This window comes from Physella acuta, unplaced genomic scaffold (genome assembly GCF_028476545.2).
Source record: "Physella acuta isolate Inbredline_101_S28 unplaced genomic scaffold, ASM2847654v3 ptg001249l, whole genome shotgun sequence".
NCBI lineage: Eukaryota > Metazoa > Mollusca > Gastropoda > Physidae > Physella > Physella acuta.
In genome coordinates, this window is record NW_026732765.1 from 86,737 (window position 1) to 101,090 (window position 14,354).

The 14,354-nt window shown below is 33.6% G+C and overlaps 1 protein-coding gene across 1 annotated transcript; it reads left to right on the forward strand.

Annotated features, from left to right (window-relative positions):
- Positions 1-2,285: 2,285 nt before the first annotated feature.
- On the forward strand, positions 2,286-13,965 carry LOC131957465 (uncharacterized). The gene is made up of 14 exons (XM_059322297.1): positions 2,286-2,486; positions 3,338-3,395; positions 3,574-3,682; positions 4,611-4,803; positions 4,901-4,970; positions 5,739-5,843; positions 6,772-6,783; positions 7,700-7,838; positions 8,906-8,986; positions 9,970-10,216; positions 10,827-11,002; positions 12,402-12,510; positions 13,206-13,337; positions 13,626-13,965. Exons 1-14 carry the CDS (start codon positions 2,364-2,366, stop codon positions 13,731-13,733), a joined length of 1,662 nt encoding a protein of 553 aa, XP_059178280.1. The 5' UTR covers positions 2,286-2,363; the 3' UTR covers positions 13,734-13,965.
- Positions 13,966-14,354: the final 389 nt, after the last annotated feature.

Consider the following 14,354-nt stretch of genomic DNA (forward strand, 5'->3'; position numbering starts at 1 on the left):
ATGTTAAATATAATATATACATATGCTTATTAGTTATCAGAAAAATTTTAGTATGTAAAATCTGATAGTGTTAAAAAAGGAAAGAGTACCAGCACTGAAAAGTCACTATAATAGGAGATCAATGCTGGCGCCCAAAATAATTTGGATATGTTAAATATAATATATACTTATGCTTATTAGTTATCAGAAAAATTTTAGTAAGTAAAATCTGATAGTATTAAAAAAGGAAAGAGTACCAGCACTGAAAAGTCACCATGTAGGAAGTCAATTATTTTGGGAGCCAGCATTGACCACCAGTGTAAGACAGGTGCTGTTGACAAGGATCAATAAATGAGAGCACATGTATAAATGAATCACAACGATGCTTGTAAAAATGTTAGGTGTCTCATTTTGAAGGGTGTTTCAGGTATGCTTGCCTACAAGTGACTTCTCAATTTACAGCTGACAAAGAAATAAGAAAGATGAGTGAATATAGGATAAATAATGTGCATCACGTTTTGAAGATACATTTGTCACTAGACAAGCATAGAACTAGAAATCCCTAAGAAAGCAAGTTACTGACATATTGTAACACGCAATCAAGATTGACACAGCTCAGGTCAATTAAATCAGAATAAATAAAGGGACCAGCCAGAGGATAAATATGATAGTAAATACCTAAAGCTGATATTAGAATGCTGTTGACATAAAGGCAACAGTTTTCAGCATCCCCCCCCCCCCCCCCCCAAAAAAAAGTGTTAGTTCCAGGTGCCCCCTGGGGGGAAATCTGAGCTTACTATATAAGGCTCAGGTAGAAAAAGAAGAAAATATTACATTCAAGATTTGGTAAATTATAATGCGTGGTTCGCTATAGCAATCTGATTACAGCTGAAGTTTATAATTCTTTTTTTTTTCCCTTTACTGGCAGCTGGAATCTGTTTTAAATTTACTCCCCCTCCCTAGCTAAGCTCATGAAAATCAAGGTGAATAAAATCTGTCTATAACTACAAAAAAGACATGCATGATGTATAAATTTCTTTAACCTACTCAGTAAATGTTAGTAATTTTAAAGAGAAAAAAATCATTTAATCACATCATGAATTTTACATATCGGAGATCATCCTTTTATGACATCCCCACAGATAGGATTGTAGTACTGGGTTTCTTTCTGTCATTTTTTTCCGTGGGGCATAGGAAACTTCCTGTGGCTTAAACTTTCCATGACCTATATCTTTTCTATATCTATATTAATTATATCTATAGGCCTATAGCCTATTTCGTTAACAAAGGCAGTACCCTTCCCGGGGATAAAATTCGATTTGCACCCCCCCCCCCCTCTCAAACTTTCGATTTGCACCCCCCCCCTCCTCAAAATTTCGATTTGCACCTCTTAAAAGACTATTTAATACTCGAATTAATCACTTACTTAAGTGGAATTATTATTTTTCTCTATATATTTTGCTATTTTTTGCCGTGGTGTCACCCCCCTAAATGGTGTAACCCGGTGCGGTCCGCACCCCCTTTCCCCCCCCCCCCCCCCCCCTTCGCTACGCCACTGGAAACAATGGTCTCTGAAGTCTAAAACTAAAGTCACTCACTAATAAAATAAAATAAAATATAGACTAATGTTACTCCACACTCTGATCTAGTATTTTTCTCATTGTTCGTTGTATTCTAAAGCGTTCTAGATCTAGATTCTAGATCTATATCTTTTGGGAGATTAAAAAAAAAAAAAAAACTCTGAAAGCCATATTTTACCTAAAAAAATAAAATCAGACCCCTAGACCAGTTTCTACCCCCCCCCCCCTCGAACGAAACGAAATTTACATAGAAAATACATAATTTTAAGTGTCCGTCCCCCCGAAGAAAGTCTACCGCCCCCCCCCCCCCCCCGAAAATTTCAAGTGCGCCCCCCCCCCCCCCCCCCGGAGAAAAAAGAAACACTGCCCTTGACTCTAGATTTTATTAACCCCTTTGACGGGAAAACCCGTTCTAGTTTTTATCTTCGAGCAGTACGTTGTACGGAAGTCTATAAAAGTTTATGTACACGTAAAATACAAAAATAATAATAATATTATCTTTGGAAACAAGTGGAAAGTATTGAAACAAAATTTGATTAGAAAAACAAATTTAAATTAAATTATATGGAAATAATTAAGCGTGCACAAATAATCGAAATGCCTAATACAAAAAGAAATATTTTACCATGCGCATACTATTAATAATCAATGTATTACTCTTTTAAATTTAATATTTATTATTTATTTCTTACTCCTTTTGAGTTACAAACTTTATCCACACAGAAATCTCCATAGTAACATATATCTAAACGGAACACAATTCATCTAAAAGTCGCTATCGATAAATTTAATGATCTCAACATCATGTATCATTTTATGAAAATCATATCGATCTCTATAGTAATTTTACTCAACTCGTGTCAGCTAACAAGCTCAACATCTCTTGGCGACAACCAGGAAACTTCATTCCTGAAGACAGCTGGTTATGTAAGTTGCGGACTAAATACTAAATAAAATAAAAATAAAATTTAATAAACTTTTAAACATTATTTATTATTTATTTAGACCAGGTAGATTCTATCTATCTATCTATATATATATATATATATAATTCTCTTCTGGGAGCCGTTAGAAAACAAGCTGCAAGCGCCTCCTTGCAGTCCCCTCTCTTTCTCTCTATCACTATCACTACCACCCCCACCCCACCCCCACATTGTCTGGTGAGCTGTGGTCACGCTGTTTACATTTTACAATCATAGAGACGAGTTTGGTGACGGCTGACAGATAATTTAGTTTGAAACGATTTTAAACTTAGAGGAGGTAACTAAGAGGAGGCTGCTTTCACGTGGGGGGGGGGGGGGGGGGAGGGAGGGGGGTTTAGTGTTTTTAAGCAAATATTTTCAGTGGCAGCATTGGTACTGTCGAATTCACAAATTATAAATTATTGAAAAGTAGAAAAAAAAACCAACTAAATAGCGGTGTATGATACGCAGTGGGTCGGCTCGTACTATATAAAGCCCACAGGCCAGGCAGAGGAGGGGTCTGAATTAGTTACCCCCACCCACCCCCACCTATCCTGAATTTTTTTAGCTTTGAAATAGGCCCCTAGATCTAGAATCTAGATCTAGAGTCTACCAGCTTGAAGCAAATAGTTTTATTGGCACCTTCTTTTAAAGTACTTCTATTAGCCTAGTGTAGTAGTGTAAGCTATATGATTTAATCTTTAAAAAAAAAAAATTTAAACTAATCTGTGAAATTTTATAAAAAGATAAATGAATCAGTTTGATAACTAAGAGTTTGTATGAGAAGAAAACTAAAAATGAAACTTGATACAACAGGATGGCAAAACAGATTCTGGTAGGATGAAATGCTCATTTTTGCTGAATAGGGCAAAAGGTAATATGTTTGTAAATTTTATGTCACAAAATAAACTTTTGACAAAGTATGATTCATATATAGATTTTATAGTATTTGTGTAATTTAAAAAACATGATCTTTATATTTAATAGTTTGTTACTTAAATATAGCAGTAGTCACACAGGATCCTGTTTTGTCATATTTTTTTTCTGTATAGAGCTGAGCTTTCACACTGAACACAACCAGATTGGTTTGGGCCTGCTAGCCAAGCTGTGCCATGTTTCCATCAATAAAACTGACAGTGATCTAGGAAATGAAAGTGATAGGTAAAAGTAATTCAGCAATGCTTTTTTCTTTTTGCATTGTAAAATTCTGGTTAATAAGCTTTATGGTAAAAGTAGGCCTTTCTCTTTTATAAACTCCAGAGCCAGAATTTGAAAAGATTTAGCCAAATTAGTACATAAGTTTAGCTTATAGGAATATTAAACATTTTGTACTTTCTGCACCCTATAAAGACAAAGGAACAGAAAACTAGTACTGGGCCAAAATCCTAATACTAATTTTAATACTGGCAGAAAAAACTGTAGAATACTATATTGTCTTGTAACTATTTTGATAAAAACCTATAAAATCGTATCTCTGTTGCTACCTATCTACTTGAAAATCAAAAAGGTCCATAGCTCATAGCAAGTTTGTGCAATGCAATCAACAATACTAAAATGTTTGTTATTAAAAACTTTTTTTTTGGTTTTCTTCTGTAATATACTGACAGTTACTAGCTTTTGAAATTTTTAAGCAATACTATTTTTTCATCACCTCATTTTCTTTTACTTGTTTTACATAACAAATAAATTGTCATGTTGTAGCAAGAAGATTTAAGGGGGAAAACTCTGTCAGAAGGGAGGCAATCGTTGTGATATAAATAACACATTTTTTTAAAAATATAACTTACAAAGAATTAATAAATGGCATAACTGAGACAACTTTATTTTATTTATATGCTACATTTTTGTTTCATATTATAGCCTACTTTTATTACATAAACATACAATGATTAACATGGAAACAGTAATTAGTAGATAGTTTTATTGTCACATTCTAGTCCTATAGCTAGTTGTGTTTGCTTGAAGGTGCCCCTATATATATCCTTATATTTCCCTATATTTTCAATAACTAAATTACTTTTCTTGAATCATAGTTAACTTAATTTAATCATGCTAAGTATTGTGCCTATTTTAAAATCATTATCATCAGCTGTGACCACAACTTTGAAGAATATGAACAAGCAATGGCAGAGCTCAAGCACCTCTGGAATACCAGTCTGCCACCTTGGATTATCAAAGAACCTGTGTTGAATGAGCCTGCCAAAACTGCTATGGAAATAACTCAAGAACTCTCTTTACGCGCAGCCATATATGGTGTGTTGTTCCAGTCTGTTAAGGATAAAGTGAGTCCTTGAAACTAAACTGGCACATTGCTCTAGTAGTTTTTTCTGTGTAAGTTTTAGTACTTAAAATAAAATCTTGACTGTTGTCTTATTTTAGAAGTTCTTCCAGATGATTGTTCTCCTAGACTCAATCCCAAAAATAAATGCATGGCCATCACTGCTAAACTGTGAGTATTGTTAATATGCTTACTTTTTGAATGGTCAATTTTTTTAAACTTAAAAAAAAATTAGCTTGGGATTAGTCCTTAAAAAAACATAGAATTGAGGTAACAGGTTTGAACATAGTTTAGTATTTTGATAATACAGCAAAAAGGGAAATTGTAAAAGTGTAGAATAAATTTATACCCAATATTACAATGTTGCTCCTTGTGTTATTTAGTAGTTGTCAGTGGTTTTAGTTCCTTATCTTACAAAGTAAATTTTTTAAAAGTCACAATATATTTTTTTGGAAAATTTAAGAGGGTATCTATTTGTAAATCTGAGGGATGGAAAGAGCTCCCAGTCCTCCCCCCCCCCCCCTCCCCCACTTGTCCACCCCTTAAATCCTTTTATGGTTGTATATCGATTAAAAGAGCTATACTTTACCTTGTTGCCACAAGGACATTTGTATTATTATTGTAGTGTTGTTTTTTTTTTATGGCCAAAGAGTTAGTTATTGGGGAAAAAAAATGAAATATGGTCTATATGAAATAGAGTTAGGCTACTCATCTGGCCCCAAAATAAATAACATTTATTTTTAATTTGTAATATTTTATTTGTTGTATATATCATTTATAATATTTATATCATCCTACATCATGTCTACAGCTCAATGTCTTCCTCTACCCCTATAAGTTATATTCAATATCCACTTTCTTGTTCTTATACTCATGTCTCTCCCTCTATTTTTTTAAAATAATTAGCTAATTTATGTTTATTTATATATACACATACAGGGATAGATGTTAAAAAAGATGATTCAACAGGATTAGCATATTTGGAGTGGATTGTCAAAGGCTTGATAGCTATCGCCTTTATCAAAGTTTTATTACAAATAATATGTAAGTATAAATAAATTGTGTATTTGTATATATTATGAGTGGGGTTATTGGTGTTGTGGGTGGGTGGGATAGATGAGTGTATGTTTGCATGATTGAGTGCTTATGTGTGTTTGTGTATGTAGTTCTGTGTGAGTTTCTAGGTGTTTGTAGATGGGTATGTAGGTTTTGGTATTTTTTTTTTATCTATATAGGTGTAGCTATTTGGTGTAAGGATATGTGAAGGACTATAAATGTATGTTTGAGTGCATTAAAAGCTTGCATGTTGGCATAATTTTTTAGAAAGCTTTTATTATTTAAAATGTTTTATTCATGTACTGTCTGGCTAAAAAAGTAATACTAAATCTAATTCCTACTTTTCTCTAAGTCGTTTCTTTGCGAGATGATTCAGCAATATATTTATTTAAGTAAAAATTTTTGGTATTTTGGAACTACTGATACTAATAAAACTAATGTAACTTTTATACACTTTGCTATTACTAGGAGGATTATACTATTATATTGTAATAAAATAACTCAATTTATTGATTCCTAAATGTTTAAGGCATTTTGCCCTGAGGTGTTTTGTCCTAGTGTATTTTGTCTTAGATTTGAAATTAGAAAAGATTTTAAATGTTTGAAGGAAGTTATTATAAAATTAGAGCTGACATATTTTTTTTACTTAAAATTATTGTTTCTCTTTATAGGGTTTTGTGTACATAGGTGTAAATGTGCTTAGGAGAATGGGAATAGATATGTATAAGTTTATGTGTAGTTGTGTGTTTGGAGCTAGTTATAGCTGTGTGTAGGTTATGTGGTGTAATTGTAAATGTGTAATTTTGTCTGTGTATATTGTGTGTGTCTAAAGTCATAGTGTGTCAAGTGTGTTTTACATATTTAATGTTTCTTTACTGTATTCATAAATAAAATATTATAATATTATAATCCCCAGTTTCCAGAAATGGTAAGACTGCTAATTCATTTTTTTGTTAAAACTAATGTATATGTGCGCATGCATGTAAGTTTATCTAGGTGTGTGTATAGGTGTGTTGCATTGGTCTAGGATAATACCCCTGTTGATTATATCCCCACTCCACACACACACACCCTGTTAAATACAATCTAGCCATGGTTACTCTTCCATTAGTTTACATAAACACATGCCGTTCAAATTAAAGTATAAAACAATATTAATCCTGGAGGTTAGTATTTTAAATCTTTTTGTTGGGTAGTGATATGTTTGCTTTCATTTGATAGACATATAGCTGTAACCCACCTAAACATGAAAATATCATATCAATGAACTAATTAAAATTGTGGACTTGATTAAAAATTTCTCTGAACCACCCCAATCCACCCAGGGTTTAATGTCCTTTATTGTCAATGCCCCATACTAAGACATTTTAAAGCGGTTAATTTTGTTACAATTTTCTACCTCATTTGGTATACATTTTGTAGTATCTTTACATTTTGCAATGCAAAGTGTTTATTTCTCTAAATATATAAAGCATTTTAGACACATAATTCCTACCATCTTATAGATCTAATGAAGATTATGTTGAAATCTCCCAAATCTAACCTTAATGTCTACTCTTAATACCCTTTAGTATCATGTTTTATGTGCTATAATAATCTTATCTCAAGGAATCATATTTGTTAACCTTTTCTTGTTTTTATTTTATATCACTTTCACTATAAATTAAAGACAATGACAGCTCTTTATAAATATAAATACCATTATTGAAAATAAAACTCAATCTGATTTGCTTAGAATGTAAATTTGACTCTTGACATTTGTTGCAAATGTTGTCTTACACTCATATATAAATAGACCTATATGTTTTGTATGTTTTCTAAACTTTTATACTTTGTCTCCTAAGCTGGTTTTCAGGTATCTTTTAGCACTACCATTGGTGCAGATTCATCTGAAGACTCAAGCGACGAATCTGATGATAGCTCGTCTGATGAGGAAGTTGATGAGGACAAATTTATGGAATATATGAAAGGACTGAAGAAAAGGTTGTACAATTGGTATTGACATTGATGTGTATGTGTGTGTTTGTACAGAATATATGGATGTTCTAAAGTAAATTTAATGTTAAACAGTTATTGGCCTTCGTGTGTCTGACATGGGTAATGCTTGTGTGTCTGCTGTGGCTTAGGGGTGTAGTATTGCTTGTGTGTATGTCACGGGTGTAGTATTGCTTGTGTATGTCAGGGGTGTTGCATTGCTTGTGTGTATGTCAGGGGTGTAGTATTGCTTGTGTCTGTCATGGGTTAGGGGTGTAGTATTGCTTGTGTATGTCAGGGGTGTAGTATTGCTTGTGTATGTCAGGGGTGTAGTATTGCTTGTGTATGTCAGGGGTGTAGTATTGCTTGTGTATGTCAGGGGTGTAGTACTGCTTGTGTATGTCAGGGGTGTAGTATTGCTTGTGTGTCTGTAATGGGTTAGGGGTGTAGTATTGCTTGTGGTTATGTCAGGGGTGTAGTATTGCTTGTGTGTATGTCAGGGGTTAGGGGTGTAGTATTGCTTGTGGTTATGTCATGGGTGTAGTATTGCTTGTGTGTATGTAATGGGTTAGGGGTGTAGTATTGCTTGTGTGTATATCAGGGGTGTAGTATTGCTTGTGTCTGTCATGGGTTAGGGGTGTAGTATTGCTTGTGTGTATGTCAGGGTTTTAGCATTGCTTGTATGTATGTCAGGGTTTTAGCATTGTTAATGTGTCCATGTGTGATTAGAGAATGCAAGCTACCCATTGAGGAGGGTGAGGATGTTGTGGTAGAGATTGCCCTCCTCTGATCAGTGTAGCGTAGGTTGAAAAATTGAGACAGTCACTTTATCACAGATTGTTATCAAATTAATTAAGCCAAGATGCAACTGTATCAAAATGAGATTGACTCATGAATTTATATCACAATTGTTAAAACTATTCATATTTGGCCTGTGTAAAGATTGTGTGTTCCAACTTTTTGATATTTTCTTATAAATGTTTACAATATATAGATATTTGACTTGTGAAAAATGATGTATTCAATTTTGGATATTTTCTTATTAATTTTAAAATTCTCTACATTTTATTTTACAGCTCAAGGCAATGTTCAGAATCTTTGTCTGGAATTGAAAATGCATTACAGCGTTTGGATGTAGCGAAGTATCTTCCAGACATGTTAGTGTTAAAATAATTGTTTCTCTTGAGCTGTGATACACCTGCTTTGGTTTAACTAGCTGAGACTTTGCATGAGGGAGTTGCATTGACCCACTACACTTATGCTGCACAAATCTAGTTACCTAGTGAAAAAAACTTGTGTTTTATGTGGGTGTCCTTACAAAAGTGACTCTAGTCTGATAGCCTGGTGAAATGTTTGTATTGCAAAAAATTATTGTCTGATAGGTCTGGTGAAATATCTTTCGCACAGACAAGTTATTGTCTGCTAGTCTGATGGAAATGTCTGTGTTACAGAAAAGTGAACTTCTTATAGTCTGATAAAAATGTCTGTATTACAGAAAAGTGAATGTCTGATAACCTGTAGAAATGTTTGTATTACAGAAAAGTGATTGTCTGATAATCTGGTGAAATGTCTGTATTACAGAAAAGTGATTGTCTGATAGTCTAATGGAAATGTCTGTATTACAGAAAAGTAATTGTCTGATAGTCTGGTGAAATGTCTGTATTACAGAAAAGTGATTGTCTGATAGTCTGGTGAAATGTCTGTATTACAGAAAAGTGATTGTCTGATAGTCTGGTGAAATGTCTGTATTACAGAAAAGTGATCTTATAGTCTGATGGAAATGTCTGTATTACAGAAAAGGGATTGTCTGCGTGTCTGATGGAAATGTCTGTATTACAGAAAAGTGATTGTCTGATAATCTGGTGAAATGTCTGTATTACAGAAAAGTGGTTGTCTGATAGTCTGGTGAAATGTCTGTATTACAGAAAAGTGAATGTCTGATAGCCTGTAGAAATGTCTGTATTACAGAAAAGTGAATGTCTGATAGCCTGTAGAAATGTCTGTATTACAGAAAAGTGAATGTCTGATAGCCTGTAGAAATGTCTGTATTACAGAAAAGTGATTGTCTGCTATCTGATGGAAATATCTGTATTACAGAAAAGTGATTGTCTGATAACCTTATGAAATTTCTGTATTACAGAAAAGAGGCTCTGTGTGACAGCCTGCTCAAATGTCTGCGGAGCAAAGACTTTTTTGTGCCGGATCAAGCAGCTGGCTGTCTTTGCTTAGTTGCTGTCCAGCTGCGGTCAAAGTGTTCAGGTCTGTGTGACAAGATTTACAGCGTGCTCCTCCCCCTGATGCAAGATGACACCACACACTACCGTACTCGTGGGGCGTGCGCCATAACACTGGCCACCTGGTGTTTCCTGTGTTCAGATGACCTGGAGGTAGTTCATTCTTCTGTTTACATAGATGTAACTCTTTTTTTTTTAGAAACTGATTTTTTCCCATTTAAAAAATTAACAATTTTCTGTTGTCTAATTTTTTTTATCTTTGTTTTTTTGTTTCCTATCATTTGATTTTTTAATAGATTATTAATTAATAAACGTTGATAATATTATGTAAATTTTAAATTATTTTTGGAAATTTAGCTTTACACGAGATTTATAACTTCAAAAATGTGTCCTACTTTTTTTTTAATGTCAATTATGATATTGTTGTACTTTATTACTGATTATTCAATACAATACACATCTTTAGTATTGAAGTTTTAGGAAAATGTTATATTTTACAATGATAAGTTATTTTGTCCAGAATCAACAAATGTTTTATAACTGTGTTAATAAAAGTTCAAAGTGTATCTACCATTTTTATTATATATCTGTCTGTCTGCCTGCCTGCCTGTCTGTCTGTCTGCCTGCCTGCCTGCCTGCCTACCTGCCTGCCTGCCTGCCTGCCTGCCTGTCTGTCTGTCTGTCTGTCTGTCTGTCTATCTATCTGATCTACTTTTTAAATATATCTGGTCTATCATGTTGATAATTTTTCTTTCACTACCAGAAAGTTAAAACATTGAGTAAAGCCTTGGAGGAAATCATCTGCTTCGGCTATAGGAAAGGGGAGGATCGTCCCAGCCTAACAATCACTCAGAGAATTCTGATTACCAAAGCCCTGAATGCTTGGTGCCTTATGTTGACAATCTCCCCAAAGCCAATGATCCAGGCTCATATGACCAAGTAGGTTCATGATATTGTTGGGTATTCAAAGGATATTATTATTATGTAGGTTCACCATATTGTTGGGTATTCAAAGGATATTATTATTATGTAGGTTCATTATATTGTTGGGTATTCAAAGGATATTTTTATTATGTAGGTTCACCATATTGTTGGGTATTCAAAGGATATTTTTATTATGTAGGTTCACCATATTGTTGGGTATTCAAAGGATATTTTTATTATGTAGGTTCACCATATTGTTGGGTATTCAAAGGATATTATTATTATGTAGGTTCTCCATATTGTTGGGTATTCAAAGGATATTTTTATTATGTAGGTTCACCATATTGTTGGGTATTCAAAGGATATTTTTATTATGTAGGTTCTCCATATTGTTGGGTATTCAAAGGATATTTTTATTATGTAGGTTCACCATATTGTTGGGTATTCAAAGGATATTTTTATTATGTAGGTTCTCCATATTGTTGGGTATTTAAAGAATATTTTTAAAATGTAGGTTCCCCATATTTTTGGGTATTCAAAGGATATTTTTAAAATGTAGGTTCCCCATATTTTTGGGTATTCAAAGGATATTTTTATTATGTAGGTTCTCCATATTGTTGGGTATTCAAAGGATATTTTTAAAATGTAGGTTCCCCATATTTTTGGGTATTCAAAGAATATTTTTAAAATGTAGGTTCCCCATATTTTTGGGTATTCAAAGGATATTTTTAAAATGTAGGTTCCCCATATTGTTGGGTATTTAAAGGATATTTTTAAAATGTAGGTTCCCTATATTTTTGGGTATTCAAAGAATATTTTTATTATGTAGGTTCCCCATATTGTTGGGTATTCAAAGAATATTTTTAAAATGTAGGTTTACCATATTATTGGGTTCTCAGATGATATTTTTATAATGTAAGTTACCATACTGTTGGAGATTCAAAAGATATTTAATAATGTAGTTTATTATATAGTGTGGGCCCCTACTGTCTTCTAAAATAGAACTTGCAAATTTCTCAATAAAATTAGTGTACTAAGATTATCAGATGTTAATGGAAAATGTTTTTAAACAAAGAGTTGAATCAGGAATTAACAAAAATTTTAAAAGAGAGACAAATAGTAACTTCATCATTAAGACTTTTAGTAACATATGTCATAGTGTAGATTTGTATGGTTCTGGACTAATGGTAGAGTATGGACATTTTAGTGTTAGTTTGTATTGATGGTAGGCGCTATGTGCAAGTCTGAGTGAAAGAATAATGTGGTGAATCAGAGCTCCATAGACTGTACAAGGCTAGCAAACTTTCTGTCAGCTAGAGATATTTGTTTAGCTTCATGTGTGTTTAGAAACTGTTTTGTCACAGCTACATTTGCACACATGCTTTAACCATTGGTGTTGTTTTTAAACTTGCAGCCACTTGGATTCTCTAAAGGAATTGTGGAAGTATTCAGATGACGATCTGCGCATCACTGCTGGCGAGGCGATCATCCTGTTGTATGACCTAACTGGAGGTTTGGAAAATGTAGGTTTTATTCTGTCAATAACTGGGAGGTAAAGAAGGTTTTATTCTATCAATAACTGGGAGATAAAGAAGGTTTTATTCTATCAATAACTGGGAGATAAAGAAGGTTTTATTCTATCAATAACTGGGAGGTAAAGAAGGTTTTATTCTATCAATAACTGGGAGGTAAAGAAGGTTTTATTCTGTCAATAATTGGGAGGTAAAGTAGGTTTTATTCTGTCAATAACTGGGAGGTAAAGAAGGTTTTATTCTATCAATAACTGGGAGGTAAAGAAGGTTTTATTCTATCAATAACTGGGAGGTAAAGAAGGTTTTATTCTATCAATAACTGGGAGGTAAAGAAGGTTTTATTCTGTCAATAACTGGGAGGTAAAGAAGGTTTTATTCTGTCAATAATTGGGAGGTAAAAAAAGTTTTTTGTCTGTCAATAACTGGGAGGTAAAGGTTTTATTCTATCAATAACTGGGAGGTAAAGAAGGTTTTATTCTATCAATAACTGGGAGGTAAAGAAGGTTTTATTCTGTCAATAACTGGGAGGTAAAGAAGGTTTTATTCTGTCAATAATTGGGAGGTAAAAAAAGTTTTTTGTCTGTCAATAACTGGGAGGTAAAGAAGGTTTTATTCTATCAATAACTGGGAGGTAAAGAAGGTTTTATTTTTTTATTTTCTGCTTTACACATTTATTTTTATTGAAGGATGTGAAACATGAAGATGAAGCAACACTGGGGGAAATGTTGCATAAGATGGCATCTGATGCAGTGAAACGTAGGGCAAAGAGAGAATTCTTGGATGGGGCACTCTTTTGGGCAATTGAGCGCAATGCTGTAGTAAGTCATTTTATCCATTTCCCTAATTACTGTTTCTAAGGCACTTTATCCATTCCTTTATATACTTTGTTGTGATCCTGTCACATTATCCATTCACCTCACTGCTGGATTATAGTATGTCACTTTATCAATTTCCCTAATGATTGTGTGATTGGTTTAGTACATTTCTGGGAGGTGTGTTGTAATGATTAGCATTCACATCTTCTAGTCCATGATCATCTATGCTGTGTGATTGGGTAAGTACATTTCTGGGAGGTATGTTTAATGATTTGCATTCACATCTTCTAGTCCATGATCATCTATGCTGCCGCCTTCAAAGCCAGGACCAAAGCTCGTGCCATTAAGGACAGCGCCAACCAGCCAGCCCAGAGTTTGCCAGAAGCAGTCATTAGTTAGACTTTAAGTCTGATTTCAAACATCATTTAGACAATTGCTTCAACTTGTTCTGGCATTTGTACTACAGCTTCTTCTTGGATCTCTCCCGTAAATCTCTAACCCAGTTGAGCACTAACATGGTCATTTTTTCTACTCTGTTGATCTATATTGTAGAGATCTCTTTTTCACAACTAATGTAACTGTCAGATATGGTTTATAACATCAAAAAAATCATGCAATAAAAAATAGTTGAAAATGTTTATGCATTTTAAATTTAATTTAGTTTTACTTTATATTGTTCAATTTTTAAGATAAGATTGCAATTTTTCATGTTTTTAAGTTTAAAAATTTATCTGTTAAGTTTTATATTAGTATTATTAGACACGCTTGATCCAAAGTTTGATGAACGGTGTCGAAACGCATCAGACTTTAATTTTTTATTATAAGCTTATAAGATTAATCCAGTAAAGTGAAGTAATGACATAGAAAGAAGCTGATCGATAGACCTTCTGTAGAAGTAAGCCAACTACAGATGGCAAAAAATTAACGATTTCCCATGCCCCCCGCCCCCACTGTTAACATTATGAGCCGCACGCCACTGTCGGCCGCCCAGTAAAACACTCTCTACAAGGTCTCACCCAC

What these genes read in the sequence shown, in the direction of transcription:
- LOC131957465 (XM_059322297.1), top strand. Translation starts at nt 2,364, where the DNA reads ATGTATCATTTTATGAAAATCATATCGATCTCTATAGTAATTTTACTC. An exon ending in ATGGCCATCACTGCTAAACT is followed by an intron (nt 4,971 to 5,738) that starts GTGAGTATTGTT and finishes ATACACATACAG; the next exon opens with GGATAGATGTTAAAAAAGAT. An exon ending in ATGAAAGGACTGAAGAAAAG is followed by an intron (nt 7,839 to 8,905) that starts GTTGTACAATTG and finishes TTTATTTTACAG; the next exon opens with CTCAAGGCAATGTTCAGAAT.